Genomic DNA, 20900 nt, shown 5'->3' with positions numbered 1-20900 from the left:
TGCCAGTCCGTATTTGTACAAATACATCATTCCCTCAGATACACATGCAATGGTTTCCTGTGGTATATAGTCACACTTTCATTTTTAAACTATCCTTTAGAAGTCAACTGCCGACGTACAACGCACCCATGATACACGCTATTGGCTAGCTGGCATTACATACTAAAGAAGACAAAAACTCATGAATCTAATAGATGTCACTAGGACGAAGCTTTGAAATATCTGTGCTATCCGTCAAGTTGTAGATAGAGTTAACACGTTGGAACCTTGGCTAGGGAGGAAAACAACGACTGTTGTCTTGGATCTTTGACCTAGTAGAAACAGTGGACCTCAAGCCAGACTCGTGTAGACGTTTAATTCACTCGGCAGTGAGATCTCTTCCGTTAGAGCTTCCGCCTCCGATGAGGGAGGTCGCAGGTTCAAGCCCCGGCCGAGTCATACCAAAGACTTATACAAATGGTTCTCACACCTGCCTGAACAGACTCTCAGCATTAAGAGGTTAGGACTGGTCCACCTGGTGTCAGGATGATGTGACTGGGTGGGACTTGATGCTACATGTCTGTGGCATGATGCCCTAGTGTTAGACATCATTATAAACTGCCACAATGCAGACATCTTGGCTAAATGAATGAAACATTGTTAAAGCTACTTTATAAATCCAAATCACACACACACACACACACACACACACACACACACACACACACACACACACACACGCTCTTCCGTGTTAAATATTCTCATCTTCAACTGTTCAGAGCTATTGCAACACAACGGAACATCAGACCACACTAATATTATTGCAAATTCTTACTTAAAGTGGTACTAAAATTCCTTGTTATCAGAAAGAAAAGAAAGTAAAAATGTAATCCATATGTAATTAGATAAAATACATACACTCTACCATGAATGTAATTAAGTGTTTTTCAAAACTTAAAATCGCTTTTCATAAAGAATATTTTTCGTGACAACTTTTATTAAAAATTCACATAAATACAATGCAAGCCGTAAGTCGTCACTTTATATCATTATATGGATGTAATTCTAAATTATCAGCAAACATACTTTAGAAACAGAGCAGTGACCAAAGTATTGTTGTCAATGGTGTAGTTTATAGAAAAAACAAAAACATACTATAATCCAACAATTACAGTCATATTATGAAACTTTCTAAATTCTCTAACCGTGTTTATCCGTTGCAAGATTTCAAGCTGTTCCTTGTACATATTACTGTATTTTTCCTTCATACTCAAGCTGTCATGGTCGCTTTTAACAATTCTGAAACAAACAAAGATTTAATATATGAATAAACACATTCTTAAACAAACAATAAATACACTAAAACATAATACGGCGCAGCATATATCCAACATTACTTAGATAAAAGGGCATTGCAAAGACATTACCATCGATACTAAAATGAGACCTATAATTCTCACGAGCTCGCGGACACTGCTGCTCCTGTTACCGTAGGGAACAACTTAACAACAACAAAAGCTGTACATTTGAACACACACACACACATGCACACACACACACACACATTCGTGTTTAATTGTATATTTTACCTAACTTTAAATTAAAACACTGTAAATAAGAATGAATGCTAGTATATGTTAAGGTCCTGAACATGACTGAACATCAATTAAAATGGTCGGTTCGTCTTCGATAGAGTTATAGTATAAAAATCTGATCCGTCATCTAGAATTATAGATGTTGTTCAAAGGTATAAACTGTATATAAAGAATGTGTAGAAAAATTATTTGTTCCCTTCCATTAAGCAAAGCAGTCTGTTTTTTAATCGTCTTTTTCTGCCTAATTTCCAGGATCCTTTTTGTACACATACCAGTCTAAATAAAATATCACTTACTTTTGGATTAGATGATCGTCCATGTGATAAGAAGTGAAACAAGCACCATTACATGTTTTGATCCTTAAGTACTTCTAAACATGTTCATATAGTTGTCAGTACATGTATCGCCAGTCATTTTCACCCCGGTAATCAGGGCACGACTATCTTGCATCTGTGAATATTGCAAGTCATGGCCCATTGTGGAATATGGAAGACAAGTCATGGCCCATTGTGGAATATGGAAGACAAGTCATGGCCCATTGTGGATTATGGAAGACAAGTCATGGCCCATTGCGGATTATGGAAAAAAAAAGTCAGGGCCCATTGTGGATTATGGAAGGCAAATCATGGCCCATTGTGTATTATGGAAGTCAAATCATGGCCCATTGTGGAATATGGAAGACAAGTCATGGCCCATTGTGGATTATGGAAGACAAGTCATGGCCCATTGCGGATTATGGAAGAAAAGTCATGGCCAATTATGGATCATGGAAGACAAGTTTATAGATATTACTATTTGGAAAAATAACACTGTGTTCTAAAGGAACCCTAAATAACTTTATTTGTGGAAAAGAACTTCTCACCTGTATGTCTCGATCGGTTTCTCAAGACATAGTTCTTTCAGGGTTTCTGCCGGTGCTCCGTGGAAAAGGGAATAGAAAATGTGAAAATTTCCCTCGTTCTCACTCCTGGTCACCACTCGAGATTTTTCCAACATATAGTCCCTGATAATAACTATGGAAACAAAGAAACAGACAAGCAACTTTACTTTCATTTTCATAATAATGTTTTTTTTTTTTCTTCTTCCCTGACAGTAGTGAATAGGGATAGTATAGCGTCAATGGGACTTTGCATTAAAAACACCCCTGGGAACATAGAGCGTCAAGGGAAATTAACATGGAGAAAAAATCGTGGGACGATATAGCCTCAAGAGGAATTGAACATGGGAATTGGGACTGTATAACGTCAAAGAAATTTAAACAGGGTGGGACTGTATAGCGTCAATGGAAATTGAACATGGGATTTTTTTTTTTTTTTTTTTAAATTTAAATTTAAAAAAAGGGGTAGGCAATTGAAAGGCTATCTCTTTTCGAGAAATATGGCTGGCCCTGAAAAGGGCCTTTGGGTTTTTCTTCTTCTTCTTTTAACTTCTTAACTTCTTCCACCATCCTCTTATTTTGTCCATCATTCCTTTCTTCTTCTTTTCTGTTTCCGGCATCCAGTCCGGGTGACCCATGGCTCGGAACTTGTTTTGGATTTTCATCCAATTGTTGTTAAGTCGCTCGAACTCTTCCTTTTTCTTTTTGTTTTCCACATCTTTTCTTTCATCCCTCCATTTCTCTTTAATCTTCTCTACTTCTTCCTCCATTACTTTTCTCATCAGATCTTCCCCTTTCTTCACCTTGTCCAACCCCCATTTTACATTCCTCCACTCTGTCCAGTATAATATCTTTTCTAGGAAGCACCGGACTTGGATGACATGATCCAGTGCTTCCTTCAAACTTCCCACTCTGAAGTAAGGTGGGTTAATGAAGCCTCTTGACTTATTGACTTCTTCTTCAATCATCCCTGCTATGATATCTCTTGCTGTCTTTAGGCCTTGAACTTGACTCGTTGCAAAGTCTTTCATATCTCCATGCCTCCATTCCTCTTCTATTCTTCCTAAAACATATTCTACATCCATTATCCAGAAATAGATGTCTCTCAGTAGATTGAATAGAACTGATACTTGAGTCATTTTGTCTCAGTTATTCCGTAGAATGGTTCCAACGACGAACGTGGTGGGTTCTTATACTGAAAGCGCGGACGTGAAGGAAAACATCCCCCTAAAACATAAAATTGATCTTACTTAGATCATGACCAAGCAATGCGCGAACGTGAAGGAAAACATCCCCACTTTTCTCATTTCATATAATATAACCCAAACTATACTCTCCACATACGCTAAGAAACAATAAAGAAACCCATAATCTACTATTCACACAAACTTCCTTCAGCATTTACAAACACTAACACATACACTCTCATTATTAATAAAGAGTTAGTGTTTATATTCACACTACTCTACCTACACACATTGGCAAATTAATCGTTATTTCTTTTCTAGAGTATTGGGGTAGCCCTGAAAAGGGCTGTTTTTTTAACTTCAGAGGCCCTGGTTAATGGTGGCACCTTCCGGGTCTGGCACCACAGACACAACGTCTACTCCAATCATTAGTCCAATTCACATGACTTGTTTGAAGAGCAGACGGGGGTTGAGTGGCTTCACTATCCCACTCCTCCGTTTGCGGAATAGTGAACACTTCTTCTTCCCTCTGTCTTCTTTGTCTTTGTCTTCGTTGTGATTGTGGTTCAGCTACAGGCTGGCGAGATGTCCTTGCCTCAGGTGTCACCTTGCACACAGGGTTCATCATAGGGTGACACCTGATCTCTCTCTTTCTTTCATTCTCTTCTTTCATTTTTCTCTCCTCCTCCTCCTGTTCTATTCTCACTTCTTCCACAAGGGCCTCCGCAGTCAGCTCGTTCAGTAGGTATCTGGCATACTCCAGATGCATCTGAAGTTCCATCAATTTAGTCAGTCTGCTGCTCATTTTTACTGTTGATCAATCAACAAGGGTAGCTAGACTGCCCAGCGAGTTTCAATTTATAGTGAAAGCGCGGACGTGAAGGAAAACATCCCCCTAAAAAACAAAATTGATCTTACCTAGATCATGACCAAAAGAAACAACGCGCGGACCTAAAAGAAACACTCACTCACTTTTTATGCTACCCATCACTATTTTAAAATTTTTTATAAATCACTTCAATAGACTATCCACATACGCAAAGCAATCCAATCTAACCCCAAATTTACACCTCAAACACCAAAAAAAAAAAAAGACATCATTTTAATCTACTATCCATACCAACTTACTTATGCACTTACAAACACACAAACACATACCCTCACATTTTTTTAAAAAAGAGTTATTTTTTATTTTCACACTACTCTTCCTACACACATTGGCAAATCGATAGTTAATTCTTTTCTAGAGTATTGGGTAGCCCTGAAAAGGGCTGTTTTTTTGCTTGCTATGGCAATCTTTTTTAGTTTCTAAGAATGCGATGTCCTCTGAGGATAGACTTTCTGGCGATAGGTCTGCTTCTTCGGAAAGAGAAGAAGAACTCTTTGGTGTCGATACGACAATCGACAAAGCCTCTGTCAGCTTCAGGTTGCTGCTGCTGCTGTTGTTGTTGCTGCTGTTGCTGCTGTCTCTGAAGTCTGTACTTCTCTGTCCATTCTTCTTTTTCCCTGTTCATTTCTTCTCTGAAGAGCTCTTCTATCAGGTCTTCAGTGATTTTTAACATTCTCACATTCTCTATTTCTTCTGGCTTCGGTATCAGACTGTGTCTGACCCTATGCAAATTCACGTAGGCTTCGTTGAGCTTAGCTAGTTTGGAGCACATCTTCTTAGGAGGATGAGTCGACAATGGATGGTTAGACTGGAAACAACCCACGGTTCTTAAAGTCAAAGCGCGGACATGAAGGAAAACATCCCCACGGTTTTCGAGTCGCAACGTTTAGTGAGTGTCATGAGAGGGATAGTAAGAAGTCAAAGAGCATGAATCCAACATTCTTCTAGCTAAACAAACCACAAAGGCATTTTTTTCAAAACACAACATTTTTTATTCAAAAATCACTTAACACTAAACAACAACTCTAACATTTTTAACAATAATCCAACACTATAACATCAAACATTTTTTTTTCAAATACCAAACATTTTTTTTCTCAATGGACAATCTGCTTTAAACAGGGCTGACAACGTTGTGAATGAAATTGTGATTTCCACTGTTGGAAATCATTAGGCCATTGATGGACACTACGTTTCCTAGCTTGAGACAAAAGATAAGCATAATGGTCACAAAACCATCGATCTACTTTCACATCGTTTCTAGCAGAAGAACGAGGATCAAAATGAGTCACTAAATGTTCTAAGGAATAGCCCAGGCTGCGATGATGCAGAAAATACACACAGTACTGTCCACACACCAAGGAATCTGTGCCTTGTAATTTCACATTATTGAATCGGGTGGTCTGAGCATTTCTTCTCATAAAGTCGATGATATCGTCTTCCAAAGGGGGCAATCCGTACGAATCGAAATATTCCACACATCCTTCTTGAGGAAAGTAGACAGCTACCCAGTGGGTTCCTGGGAGATGACTGTCGTCCGTGTTGATCACGTAAGCTTGATGGTCTTTAGGTTTGCGATGAGGGAGTTCATCTTTAGCACAGACGACAGGATTCCAAGAAGACGTATACGAACTGTGGTTCAAAAGGTAATAAAGTTCCCAGGTATCCATTGATTTGTGTGTGCTTTTTTCTTCTTCACAGGTAATAATAAGTCGTCAATTCGATCCTGACTTTTTGCTTGAAAATGTCTGACGAATAAACGGTTATTCGTTCTGTTTCCTCACTCTGATTCAGGAGAGCTTCGATACGATGGATCTCTTGAGTGGTTAATGGTGGACAAGAATGTTCACGCAAGTCTTTATACCACTGGTGCAACACGTCTTTGTTCGAGATGAGACTCCAAGCTTCGTCCAGATACTCGTCCAATTTTTCTTCTTGACTCAACATCAGGCATTTATCGTGTTGAATTTGACTAGGATGATCGTTTTGACATCCATAGCAATTTTTCTTGATCAATTCCGTCATTTTGTCGACCAAGTGTTTGGCAAAACAGGAGACTAAATGAGCTTCTTGTTCTGGCCATCTCGACTTCATCATGACAACTTCTTCGTCTTTGTCTTGGGATTCTCCTTCCACGGTCTCCTCACATTCCATGTCTAAAGCTTCTCCACTAGGTAAAGAGGGATAACAGTCTTCCATGGCTTCTAATAATCTAGAATGACTTCTCTCAAACTGTTGATTTCTATCGTATTATCGAATTCTGCATACAGGAGGACGTTCACCGTTTCATGAGGGATTCGGTTTGCAAATTGAATTTCCACACGAATCTGGCCGGATTTTATAGGGTGGAAATGTCCCTCGTCGCTGCCTTGGTCTGGAGTGAAATCGAAAGCCCACAAAGCATAGCCTCCTGCGTAATCTTCGTACGTAATGCCGTGACTGGTGTTGGTTCCTAACTGACCCGTGGCTTCGTACAGGGACAAGTACGATCTCAAGTAATTCTTCTTGGCAAAGTCAGGTTCAAAAGGTCTGGTACACAAGGTCTTGCCATCGCGACTGACTTCGATCTTGGACACGCCAAAGTGTTGAAAGTAGAAAGGATTTTTACCCAAATCTCCGTTGAAGGCTGTATTCTCGACGATACCAACGATCAAACGTTTCGGTAGCTGTCCTTGGAACAGATGATCTTCGATCATGGATCGCTGTCCTTTGGGAATGGTGAAGGTTTTCACTTCCACGCGTCGTATGGGATACTTGGCGGTCGTTCTGCTCAACGTTTGACTGATGTCGTTACCCACTTTAGGTAACACTTCCACGCGTCGTACGTAGAGCCTGGCTTCCTCGATGACAGTTTTGCAAGCAGTACTACCTATCAAATGGAAAGTGGCACTGCTCCGATTCAGTCTCAGGCGGACATTCACCCCGTTCAGCAAATACTTCTCTTGCAACCACATGTCCAAATGCAAACGATCCATCAGTTCTAAACTATCTCCACTTTTGATTCTGTTTCTTCGTTCTATAAATCCGTCATTGTTTGGTGTTTTTTTTGCATCAATTTCGAATTCTTCAAACTGGCCTGCTTCGTCAGCTTCCCATAGCACACAGGCATTGAGATGAGTGTTCTTGGCGTCTATTCCGTACGTCAAGAGATTTTCCAGGTAGGCACGATAAGGGTAATTATTCATGCTGCTGCTGACCAGTTTGTTGTTCAAGTACAAGTCCACTCCGCTAAACAAGGAATGCATGAAATTGTTGACGGGAGCTATTACCTCATCGGCATCTAGGGGTGAATTGTCCTCATCGACAACTTTAACTTTCAAGTACAAGTAACTGCTATTCAGATCGATGTAATCTTCGGGCTGTCCTTTGATTTCAAACTCGATGGGAGCTGAGGCTGTCAATGAGGAGACGGGGTGAAATTCCACCCATTGGGATTCTTGCATGGTCATCATGGTGGGGGGCATGGCAAACAGATCCAGTTCCGTCTTGGAACAAGCGCAAGATTCTCGGTGCATCATTTTTTTTGTCTCTTTTCTCAATAATCGAAAACGTCTAAGTCTCGAACGGATCTTCTTTTCTTGGCCTTTCTAGCTTGAAGTCTGGTGAAAGGGTGTTTTCTTCTTCGTCGTCTCTTTCTGCCTTGTCCTTGCTGAATGCCTGACTCGGTAGCGTGCAGGGCATTTATAGGTGTTTCTCGTCGGCCTAAAATGTCTTTGCCCGTTTGCAGCAAGACATTTTTGCCTGCCCTCATGAAGGCTTCTTTAGGGTTTTGTTTGTCGATGATGACATTTTGGAGAAATTCTTTGCCTTGCGTCAGTGCCGCATCTTTCAAGGCGTGCAATCCGCGTGTCACCATCGGTTTCAACACCGGGGCCACCGAACGAAAGGCCGATTTTAACATGTCTCCTAAGCCGTGTCCTCGCTGTCGAGCAACCCCTCGGTACACTGGATACATGACTTAAGAGTCGTGAGAGAACCTTTTTCGAAAATGGAGTTTCACAGTGACTTTTCCTTTGGTGAATGGAATATTTTGCCCCAAATCTCCTTTTATAGCAATGTTGACCGTGTCCAAATACGACTTACTGACAGGCAAATAATGAGGATGCACAAATTCCCGGTGGACGTGGTAAGTGTTTCCACCTTCCTGGTCATTGGTCGTGGTACTATCCACTTTGAAAGGAATGACACGCAGTAATGGCACGGAGGTGTGTCCCACCACGTTATACTCCACCACATCGGAGTACACGAACATCAAATTCAGTCCTTGGTTCAGTTCTACAGGGAATCGTAAAATTCCGTATTGCTGTTGATCTTCGGTTTAAAATTTGGAGCCATTTTTGTGTCTCCACCTAAAATATCAAGCAAGTCACGATTAAAACTGATGGACAACGTTTGGGTATCCTGAAATTTCATCAGTAAGCGACGAGCCACTTTATGGTACTCCAGGGTGACACTTTTTTTTACTCTGTTCAGGGCTTTGCCAAAGGCGAACTCGAACCTGGAAGTAATGGTGTCCACCAAATGTTGGCCACTAAAATAAAACCCTGGTGGAATTTTCAAGGTGTAGATATTGAAGGGTGAATTGTTGGATGGTCTTGTGTCCCCTGAAAACCCGATGTCATTCATGGCTTCTTGTAATTGTTGGTTCAGGATTTCGACCTCAAAAGTGTTTTGCTTTTCGGTGATGTAGGGTGAATCATTTCTACTAAAGTCACTTCCCAATGGGCTTCGTGATCTAAGGGGATGGCTTGAGGTAATTTGGCCGTGTAACAGCACAACGTGTTGTTGGGAAACACCTCCATGGAACTGTCACTGGGTAAGGTTAAGTAAAATTGGTTTTGGTGACTCATAATTCCAGAGTTCTGTGGCTGTCCGAGAAATATTACTGGACGTCAGAGGCGTGTCTCCGCCCAAAATGGGGTTCTGGTTGTGGTTGGAGTGGTGACTGGCACTGGCACTGGACACAAGGTTCCCGTGGTTCCCGTTCGAGGAGAATTTCAGGGATGGATTAGGAAGCAGGTAACCGATGCAACTGCTCAATAAAATGGTCCACAATTGTTTGTCTCCTTGTTGCAAACTCAAATTGGCGATGGCTGCCCCGATGACACAATACACCACGAAGATTTGGCAGAAAAAGACGATCTGCGTTTTAGGCACACGTTCTCCACACCACACCCACAAGGGTTGTTTTTGTAAATCTTGCACAGAAGAACTGGGTGAAGGAGGAGTGGTCGACGTAGCTGCGTCTGATGTGTGAAAGGGCATGATGGTCACTTCTTTTCATAGTCGATGACTTGCGAAGCGTCGATCCAAGAATCGAAACTGGGTGGATATCCTTTCCAACGTACTTTGACTTCTTTGACACGTCGTTTGCCCACTTTACGGGTTCTGCGTTCGAGAATGCTTTCGATGTCGTACACGTCGTCTTCTTTTTTGGTGACACGTTGTAACTCGGGCAAATAAAACGTTCCTTTGAGCACTTCTCCGTTCATGTCTTCCAATTTATAGACGGCAGGATGACGGCCATGCACTCGTCCAGTGACGCGAAACAATTCGGTCGTCCAGTTAAGTAAGTAACATTTGTCAAAAGTGCGTTTGGTTTTGCCAATGCGCACCCAATCTCCTACGGCCAACTCTCCACTTTTCTTGGGGACAGCCCTCGTCGGGGACGTACCAAACAGACGCTCAAACACCAACACTTCGTTGTCGGGAGTCACGTCTTGCGGGGCACGTCCGATGCTTCGATGGCAAGATTGGTTGTACGCTTGCACCAGGTGCGGTAAGACGTCGATGTACTTCAGAGTGTGGTGATGCGTAAAATATTTCCACATGCGTTCTTTCAAAGTGCGTTGAAAACCTTCCACGATGCTGGCTTTGGTTTCGGGATTCTCTGTGGTAAAAAAATGAATGTTACGTTTCTTTAATTCTTTTTGGAAAGCTTGGTTCAGAAATTCGGTGCCTTTGTCCGTTTGCCATCGAAGAGGGTGACGACCGCTTTGTTTCAACACCCGTTGCAGGGCTCGCACTAACTCGCTGCTCGATTTGGAAGTCAAGGGCACGACCCAGGCAAATTTGGAAAAGACGTCGATGACACAAAACAAATATTTGTAGCCACGATTGTAGCTGGCCAAATGAGAGACATCGGCTAAATCGGCTTGCCATTGATGATCGATGCCTTCCACTCGGGTGCGACTTCTGGCAAACTTGCGTCGAATGGGTTTGTGTAAAGTGTAGGTAGCTTGTTCTTGTAACCATCGTTGCACTTGAGGTAAACGGAGACTTTTCAGTCGCGTTTTGGCAGCACGATACAATTTTTGAACTCCTGCGTAACCTGCAGGATGCGAGGGATCGTAGTAAATGCTGGCTAAGACTTTTTCCATTTGTTGTGTTTGTGTGTTAATAAGGTACCCACTCTTGGAAGCGGCTACTCTTTTTCTCTTGGGGTATTTTCTTGGATTGCAATGCTTTGCGTGTGTGACCGGCAATAGGTGTTGAAGAGGAGGAGGATGTCTGAGCGGGGGATATCGGTTCTTGTTTCACTTCTGTATTCACTTCTGTCTTCACTTTCTTTTTCTCTTGTGATGAAGAAGGGGTGGCCATCATCTTTTTAATCCATCCAATTCTGGAGGTAGGTGGTGTTGTTAACTTGCGTACTTTTTCGGGTGGAGTTTGAAACCCTTCTTCTTCTTCTCCTTCTTTTCCTTTTTCTGTCTTGGTCACTGGTACTGGCGGTACTGGTACTGGTACTGGTGATGGTGCTAGACTTTTTCATCAAGGTCTTAAAATCTTTCAGAGTGGGTAAAGCTGTTTCGTCTAAAACTTTCTGGTGAAAGAGTTGTAGTCGTTGCAAGAGTTGACCGTACTTTTGCGATTTTTCTGTTTCGGACAAATCTTGGCGATCCATCAAGGACTGCAATTCGTGTTGTAACTGGGACATCTCGCTCAAATTGGGATTGGGAGGTAAATGCGGGGTGCGTTGTTCTTGCCACCGATGGTATTCCATCCATCGTTTGTAAGGCACTAAAGCTAGTTTTCGTGCTTCCATGGGGTTGTCAGCGGTCGATTCTGAGATCTTGGGACTTGCGAGGGCCTTTTTATCTTGCTCCCACCAGTCCTCCCAACATGGTTCCCAAGACACCTTTCAGTATGGGGCCTAACAAGAGAGGCAAAATGCCTCCACGTTGCACTAACATCTTCTTCTTTTGACGAATGGGAATTTTCTTTTGAACCATTTTCCGAAGAACGTGACGATGTTTGCCTAAGCATTGTTTCTGGTGTTTGGACAAAGGGATCGTGCCTTTCAAAACGTTCAAACAACATTCGCACACGGTATCGATGACCTCTTTGGAGGCCGTTTGAATGAGTTTTTTTCGTAGGGGTGAAGAAGCTTTGGACAGGACAGATAACATGTCCCCATGTTTAGCTAAACGTGGTGGCAGTCCTTTCCTTTTCTTTCCTTGGGGTTTTCTGGAGGGTGACATCTTTGCTTGTGGGTTCCGGGACATTCACCAAACAGACACTAACGTCGATGACTTAACGCACACCCTTTTATCTTTTTTTTTTTGGGGACTATCGCTTTGTCATAAAGGTGACAATGTTTTTCCCAAAATCGCCAAGGAATCCTCCCCTTTGTTGATGCCTCTTTTTCTTTGAACGACTGTGTCTTTTCTTAGGGTAACGTCGATGCTTGGCTAAGCGCTTTGTCGGATGACGCGTCTGTCTTTGTCTCTTTCTTTTTTGGCTTCTTGGAGGTGACATCTTTTACAAGTTCACTGATACTCCTACTTGGTCACAGGCCTTTTTTATACTGGAACGCGTCGCCACTGATTGTCTTTACGTCGTATCAGTTTGAGGACAGGCATGACACGTCGTGCAGGGGTACGTAACGGACTAAATCGAGCCAGTTCTTGCTTGGACAAATCCAGTAAACTTTGTAACATGCCCGATCTTTCATGGACTTTGATTTTGGGAGAAGGTACTTTGTGAGCAGCAGCCACTGCCGCTAAATTGGAGGGTCCTGCCACTGGGGAAGTTCTTTTGGGGGTCATCAACGGAGAAGTTCTTGGTGTGATCAACGTCTCCAAGTACTCTTCAGTTCCTGGTGACATCAGCGGAGAAGTGGACAAACGTGAGGCTGCCGGAGACGCAGTCACCGCTGTGGCAGGTCGTGGTTTGCGAGTGTAAGGTTGCGTCCTGGCCGAAGTGCCTCTCTTGCGACTAGTTTTCTTCTGTGGACTTTTCCTTTTCTGGGGACTTTTTCTCTGTTTTTTTTTTTCTGGGGGCTTCTTTTCTTTTTCCGGGGTGGTGTCTGGTAAGAGGAGGGTCCTGCCACTGGAGAGGTTCTCTGTGGGGACCTGGTCTTTTTCTTTTTCTTCTTGGGGCTTCGTTGGACTTTTGTCTTGGGGATAACTTTGGGGGCATTAGGATCCCATCTTAAGAGAGAGCGAATAATGACCCCTCCTAGAGTACCGCTCCCTCCAGGTTTCAAAATGATTTGTTTTTTGGTTTGAGTGTCGATGCGGGGATCGGCCAGTTGGACCAAAGCGACTTTGTTTCGATCGAAAAAGCGTTTGGTTTGATGAGGAATCTGAATGATTCCTTGGAGTAATTGACGTGCCGTCACCGTGAACCATCGTAAGACTTCTCTGAGACTAGCTGCTAAGACACGAGCTCGTGTTTGTGGATTTTTTCTCGACTGATGCCATATAAGGCACGAATCAATTTGACGGGAAGATGCGACTGAAGGGACGTCAAGTTCACACTGTGTGAGACAGACGAAAAAGGGTCTGAGGTTTTTATAGATTTTTTTATGGGGCGTGAAATGAAGTCGAGGACGGAGACGTGTACAGGACAGGCCCTCCGTCTTGGCACCAGTGGTGAAACAAGTGGGTAAGAAATCGCAAATCCTCGGGAGTCGTAGGTTTCAAATCGACGAGTAAATAGGCGTGTGGCGTTTGAGTGGCATCGTCGTACGCCTGAGTCAGCCAAGGCGTCCCTAACTGTTTGGCTAAGACTTGCACTTGCGATTTATCTCGAGGGCTTTTAAACAAGACCACGTAATGCGCATTGAGACTGATGGTGCGATGGGCTTTACTTTGTTGAAACAAATTTTGGGTGATGTAAACGACACTGGCATTACGGTGATGCCCTTTGCGCGTGAACCACAGTTTAATTTCTTCTTCGTCTTCTCCTAACATGTCGTCGAAAATGACCAAATGGGTTTGACGGGAGTCAGAGACGATACCGTCGTCTTCTTTAGGAATGCCTTCCACAAACACGATGGAATCGCCTTGACTTTCTCGCAAGAGGCTGTACGCCGATTGCCACTCTTTGTAACACCACTCGATCCGTTGAGGGGGCCGATCGATCAAATGATGTTTATGTTCGATCAAACGTTTGACGAATTCGGTTTTGCCTGAACCGCTAGGTCCAGCAATGAGCATGTTAAAGGGATGGCGAAGATACAAAGCCTCCCAACTGGCACGATCTAAGTGTTCGTCGATGACTTTGACAGTAGAGGAAGAGGGAGCAGAGATAGTAGAGGTAGCCATGGTGTGAGAAATGTCACTTGTGACACGAAAACAAACAAGACAAGAGTTTATATACTTTTTTCAGAACACGTTTATTGAATGTTTTTTTTTTTTCAAACATGAATACGAAAGACAAAAATACATAAAAGCCAAAGGCTTAAGTACAAGGATAAAAGGCACATGATAACTATGAACGTGGAATAAAAACAAGTGTCTGTACAACAACCACATGTTTTGGGTAATGTTCTAACCAGTTCTATAGTAGGGGGTAAGGTCACACAAGTGTCCTCCCGAAAGGGTCTTTCAGGCCTGTCCACGACAGTCCTGTCCTGGGTGACGGGTTCTTCTGGCACCGTCACTAACACGGGTTGAAAAGTAACTATTTTCCTTGAACAACTCTTGTGCATACTGGGCCACTTCTTGCGTCCAAGCCTCAAAACCCCATTCTTTCCAGGCACGGACATCTGTCCAGTGGGGATGTAAGTCACAAGCTACACACACATCGTCATACACGTCTTGGGTAGCTAAAAGTTGACGAATCTTTTTTTCCTATTGAGGTCGAGAAGTATCCAGATGAAATCGCAAGGCTTTGAACAAAAGGAGTTTTTCGTGACCATTTAAGGCCATTGAGGTGGTAAGTACTGATCGTAAAGAGTCCACAAAGAATCGGCTGGTAAACGAAATCCCAGAAAACATGTCACTAAGACACACACCACTTGTCGTCCCAATACAGTTCTTGTAATAATCGATGGTAATGATCCACGGTTTGAATATGGTCATTGAGTTCCTTCCACGGAATCTGTTCAATCACTTGTGACATAAGCCGTGGCATGGCAGCCTAATTTTATAGTCTCTTTGTTTCGGAAGCAATACAGCTCTCGGTAAATCCTTTCTCTCAACTCCTCAGGCAAGCCCAAAATGTTCTCTTGTAAAGTATCCATAAGTATATACACTGTTTTTGGAATCGTTGGGTGGTGGCCAATAACCTCGTTTACCTTTGTGGCTGATGTAATATCCACTCATAATCAGTCTTCTTATACTTTGGAACAGAGCATAATTTAAAAACGGATGAATCACTTTGAGTTTGCGTTTCACTTGTATTTTGATCAGTTCTCGGTAAATGCGTTCTCTCAACTCCACAGGCAAAGCACGAATGTTCTCTAGCAAAGTATCCATGAATAGGTCATACTAAATCCTCTTTGGTCTGACACAAGAAATGTACTGTTTGCACAAACATGGTTTTACTTCAGTGTCGAATTTAAATCGTTGAGTCACTAATCTACACATTAAAATTCGTTCAGAAGTTTCCTCTTTCACCAAGTTGACATTGTGTTCAAGATGTTGGTAATTCGTTAACTCTTCCTCTGGAATTCGATGCAGTACGTTTACAATGATGTAGGTAGAATCGTCCATACCAAACCAATCCTTTTTAAAACTAGAGGATCGTTGATCAATGTCTGTCCGATGGAACACTTTCAATTGAATCAGTCCTTGTATAGCCTTCAGGTACCAGTGATTCAAACACCGGTGACGTAACGGATGCAATTGTTCTTTACGTTTCACTTGTATTTTGACCAGCTCTCGGTAAATCCTTTCTCTCAACTCCACAGGCAAAGCACGAATGTTCTCTTGTAAAGTATTCATGAATAGGTCAGTCCGTACAATTCACAAAAGTAATCCACATAGTGAGTAATTTCTGACCACTGCCATTCAGGGTAACGTCCAAGAATGTCACTGAACTCATTTGATGTAAACGGTCTAAAGCGATATAATACGAGAAATGCACCCTTGACCCAAAGAAATCTAACACACTGGTTGACTTTTTTCACTTTCCTCTTATGAATTTCTCGACACAAAAGTTCTACAGTGACCCATTGAGAATTCACTCTGGCAAACCCCTGCCAAACTTCCTTGTAAATCTTCTCTTGCAGTTCTTTAGGTAATGATTCAATATCGTTTTTGAAATGAAGTTTAAATACTGGTCTCGGTGATGTCCAACATTTGACTCCAAGCCAATCTGGTTTCTTCTTCTTCGTCAACGACATGGTAAGTTACTTCAATGTCTCGGTCCCACTAAGGGTAAGTAATGACAATTCGGTGACCATCGAGCATGTTCTACGTAGGCCGAATCTTGCGGTTCCCAGTGGTGAAGTGACACCGCAACTGAAGCACTTGACTTTATCTCCTTCGCCCAAGTAGAAAAATCCGGCTCTGGCTAATTCTTCGAGGGTCGGTCCTCCCAGATACTTAGGCCATTTTCCTTTGAACGATTGAAGACGATTTTCAAAGTCGCAGTATTCCGACAAACGCACAGGAAACGAATATTCGTCTTTCACAGGTTCGTTTCGATGAGGGTTGAGTGACATGCGCAGGAGTTTGCTCAGGGCTGGATGACATCCGTAAGGGGGTAGACGTGAAGGTGAACATTCCCCTTTAAAACGAAACCCAGTAAAATGTCCAAGAGGACGAGTGGCATCACTTTCGCATCCCACAGGTTTGACACGCACAGCATCCCTTTCCATGATAGGGGTAGGAACACTAAAGTTCCCATGATGCTTTAGGGCATCGCTCAGGTCACAACGTACAGCATCGTACCCATCGCAAGGCTCACAATCGCATTCCACTTCCGAAGCCTCACACTTAAATTGTGCCTTTCTAAACAACTTGTTCTGTGTTTCTCTGAAAGTATTCATCTTGTTTGCTCGGTCTTGGTAGATCCAATGAACTATCGATCTTGCCTAGGGTTCCTTTTTTATATACAGACCAATACCGACGTGACCGTACGGCAACGTAAAGTGATTGGAAAGTCTCACTCGCTTCTGGTACACGATTTGATAGACTTTTTCCAAGGGTCGACTGACGATGTGGTGAGTGGGTAAACGTACAATCTTGTTCGGTTTATAGGTGGTCACTTTAAAGTTTCCATCCTCTCCCGATTGCAAGGCTTCTTTCAATACCCCAAAGTTGACCACTCGACTGGTACGATAATTCAGAGTCAATCCTTTCACTTTGCACGTCGTGTGCACTTCTCCTTGTTTGTCCCTGTATTCGTAGCCGTAATTTTTGGGACCGCCACTGACGAAACTTAGAATCTTGTCGTCGGGATGCTCGTCTGTCCAGGCTCCTAAACGGTCTCCTTCGATGTTAGGGTGCTGTTGAATCGGGTGATGGATGTAAATGCAACTGTCCGTGTCAAAGTACAGGACGCGTTCTTCGAACAGTTCTAAAGCTTCGTACAATTTTAAGCGAGCATGGGCTGTCACGTAAGCCGCAATGATGACATTTCCAAAAGGGTCGTCTTGTACAAAGTCCAGATCTTCTTCGTAATTGACCAAGATCAAATTCTCTCGAACGACGTCCACGTGTTTCATGTATTTGGTTTTGTCGTGAATCATCTGGAAGTAGCGGGAAGATTGTGTCAAATATTCCGTCTTGGGTAAACACGGTCGTTGTGCCATTTTACCCCACAAGCAATTTAACATCACTTTGGCAAACGATCGCCTGCCTTCGTTTTTTTCGATGTGGTCTAAAGAGATGCCTTCTTGTGCATAGTATTTCTCTTTGAATTGTATTTGGTCTTCGGGAGTGTGACACCAGGAAGGATAGCCGCTGGCTTCTTGTTTCAGTTTCAAAAAGGCATCCACGTAGTCGGCGAAAATGCCTTTCTGACTGGGGTCACCCTTGTGGTATTGTTGTGTCTTGGGAAAGTGGCAAATTTCGTACACTTCTAACAGTTGGTATCCCATGTCCAGAGCTTTGAACAATTCTAAGCTGACCCAGGTTCCCGTCAAGGCCCGTTCTTCCTGGCTGTGCTGACAAGCTCGGTCTTGGTTGCACGTTTCGGCACAAGTACGGCACAAGGGAAACATCAGTTTGCCTTGACAATGGTGAGGTAAGACGGGATGTTATAGGTTCGTGGGAGGCAAAACTTTACACTTGATCAAGCCTTCGTATTGTCGAATGTTTTTCAGGTCGATGTGTTCCGTCAGCAATTGTGGGTGCCCTACAGGAAAGCGACAATATTTGCACACGTAGGGATACAGCGAACACACGTCCAAGTATTTGATTTCCTCTCCTTTCTCTTCGTCGGCTTGGTAAAGCAAAGAGGTGGCATTGGTCCTTCCTCCGTACAAACTATCCCTCGGGTTCAGCGGGTCCATGAACTGGTAACTTTCCACGAGGCGTTTAAACTCGGGATCAGTTTTCATACGGTGATCGTACTCGTGTTCCCACATTTCCACCACTTGGTATCCTTCCTGTTCCAACTTTAGGCGTCGCTGACAAGTGTCCTGGTACAAGTCTTCCATGGTTCGTTGTAAAAACTGATTTTTAGTGCCACGGTCAGGGTAACAGACGGGACATCCGTGAAATAAGCAACCGTTAAACTCGTACACGATCTTGGGGTTTTCTAAGTCCCAGCCATCCACCGAATACGTTCCGATGGTCTTTTCACCCCCTCCGTTGCGGGCATGCTGAATCCACTTGTCTTCCTTGTCGCACAAGTAATGTAACCAGCGTAGGGCTTTGACCGAGTATTGACGTTTGACAAAGTGGGTCGTTTGAGGGCTGATGACAGCCACGGTGTTTTCAGGCATAAATCGTTGTCGATACACTAAGGAACACGCTTTGGCAATGGTGCAAGCTTCTTTCAAAGGATCGACCCCTCCGTGTTCCATGAACATTTCTCGAAATTTTCCACAGCAACGCCGTAAAATGTCCACGTCGGAACGACAATACTTTAGCATTTCTTCCTGAAAGTCGAAAGGGTCCGAGGCGTGAGCCTGGTACCAAGCGTAGAAAGCTTCTCGTTGTTCGGTACGCATGTTGTCGGGGTCGTAATAGTGAGCCTCAGGTAAATGGGGTAGAACGGCGTGTTGATTGGCTTCCGTATTGAAAAAGTGTGGAAAGTACCCTTTAGCCATTTCTGTCAGTCCAAACGTTTTAGGCGTCCGACTCAAAGGCATGGCCAAATAGCTCATCGAATCTTTAAACTGTACTTGTCCCACTTGCATGAAAATGATTTTGGCTCCGTTCAAAGTGACTTTAGGACGCTCGGTGCCTTGTTCCGTATAGTACCTCAAAAGAAACTGTCCATCGTATCCGGAGAAATTGTGAGCCATCACCGTGGCATGACGATGACAATCTCCGTAACGTTCGATGTCCTCTTGGCTCCACGTCTTGTCGATGGGGTCTAAGACCCATTGGGCAAAATCGGCTAACGTGTTCGGCCCCCGAAAGATTTTTTCACGCCCTCCGGGAATCTTGCTGCAGTGAGGGCAATGACTGAAGATAGGTTCTTGAATGCACTTCTCGCACGCTCGATGAGCCACGCAGAAATTAGGAATGTGAATGCCGGTTTCTTGCATGCATTCGAAATCGAAAAAGATGAGATTGCCTTTCTTCTTGTGACCGTCCTCTTTCTCTGGTGGGGGTTGGTATTTTTGCACGTAGCATTGGTGTTCCAAGTCCACGATGTGGTGACAAATGTGACATTGTTTCTTTCCTCGACATACGTGTGCCTTGGCAGCATTGGTACATATGACTTGTTCACACGTAGGGCACAATCTTAGGAGTTGACAAGAACATTTCTTCTGTGAACCTTGCGTTTTCAGATGTTGTTGGTAACAGGTAGGGCTGACAAACGTGCGCAGACAAGTTGAACAAGGCACTGGTTCTTCGCTCAAACAGGGTGAAGAGGCCAAACATCCTGCGCATTTCAATCCACAATGCTTGTGTTGCTCTCGATTATTATAACCATGGTCACATTTCTCACAGTAATAACCGTATCCCAGGAATCCGGTGATACTGGTAATGGTATCGAAATGGTCATCGTAATGATAAACATGAATGTATTTTCCGTCCTTAAAATCTTGCCCTCGAAACAACAGAGGCCCGCGCACTTCTTGAGGGTGCACTTTCAAGGTGTATCGTGGAGCTAGGGCATCTTGCAATTTTTGCATCTCAGGAATGCCACAGGGTGTGTCTTTGGACAGGCCAGCTTGTTGCAACAGATGTTCTGCTTCGTTTCGTTGTTTGGCTCTGTCCGATTGTTGAATAGTTTTCCAGGTTCTTTTCCATTCTACCGTGTCGTTCTTGTTGGCATAGGTTCGTCCCACCACGATGGCACGGGCTAAACACATCTGGTCATGAGGATTGTGAATTTGGACAAGGCTACGCTTAATGCTGCGAAGCTCGTTCACCAATAACATCTTTCTGCGTCCGGTCCCTTGAGGAGGAGAGACGTGGGTCATGTCCAATGTGGCTTTTCCATCGGTGATGTCAAACTGGTCATTAGATTGTTGCACGTGTTGAATCTTGTCCATGACTTTGGAAGCCGTCAATTCTGCAGGGGTACTAAACTCGATCCAAACAGGGGATTTCAAACCGTCGTGTTGTATGGAAAGTCTCAAGCGATCGTCTTCTTTGGGTTGACATTGTCGCTTGAGTGCAGTGAGCAGAGAATCCCACACTCCGGTGATGAACCCTTCTGCTTTCTCTAACGGTACTTCGGACTTGAAATCTTTAAACTTCACCATGTATTTGTAAGCCGTGGTTCTAAATTTTCTAGAGGAGCGCTTTTCCGTCTCTCGAATGGAATAGTATTTTTCAGGGTTGACTAAGGTTGGTGAACTTTGTTTAGAGGTTTCAAATTCTGGTTCACTCATGTCCTCTTCAAAATCACTGGCATGAATTTGTGCCAAGATTTCAGCCCTGGTTCGAGGCGATAGATCACGTTTCTGCCTCTTACTTTCTTCTTCTTTTTTCTTCTCGAATGAATGGGATCGTTTCATCTTGAGTGCAAAACGTCAAATGACTCAAGTGTAAACACCATAGACTAATTTA

The 20900-nt window shown here is 43.4% G+C and overlaps 1 protein-coding gene across 1 annotated transcript in view; it reads right to left on the bottom strand.

The window, feature by feature from the left end:
* Window positions 1–20900, bottom strand: part of LOC149792385 (uncharacterized) — a 102949-nt gene that overhangs the window by 66228 nt on the left and 15821 nt on the right. Inside the window, exons 5-6 of the mRNA XM_089970969.1 lie at window positions 2437–2587; window positions 1185–1278 (exon numbers count right to left, since the gene is read on the bottom strand). Coding sequence (XP_089827095.1) covers window positions 1185–1278; window positions 2437–2587 — 245 coding nt within the window. The remainder of the gene's footprint in view (window positions 1–1184; window positions 1279–2436; window positions 2588–20900) is intronic.

Source organism: Sinohyriopsis cumingii, chromosome 9 (genome assembly GCF_028554795.1).
Source record: "Sinohyriopsis cumingii isolate HCF-2022 chromosome 9, ASM2855479v2, whole genome shotgun sequence".
Classification (NCBI taxonomy): domain Eukaryota; kingdom Metazoa; phylum Mollusca; class Bivalvia; order Unionida; family Unionidae; genus Sinohyriopsis; species Sinohyriopsis cumingii.
Note: the sequence above shows the minus strand (reverse complement) of the source record. Positions and strands in the feature narration are given on the sequence as shown.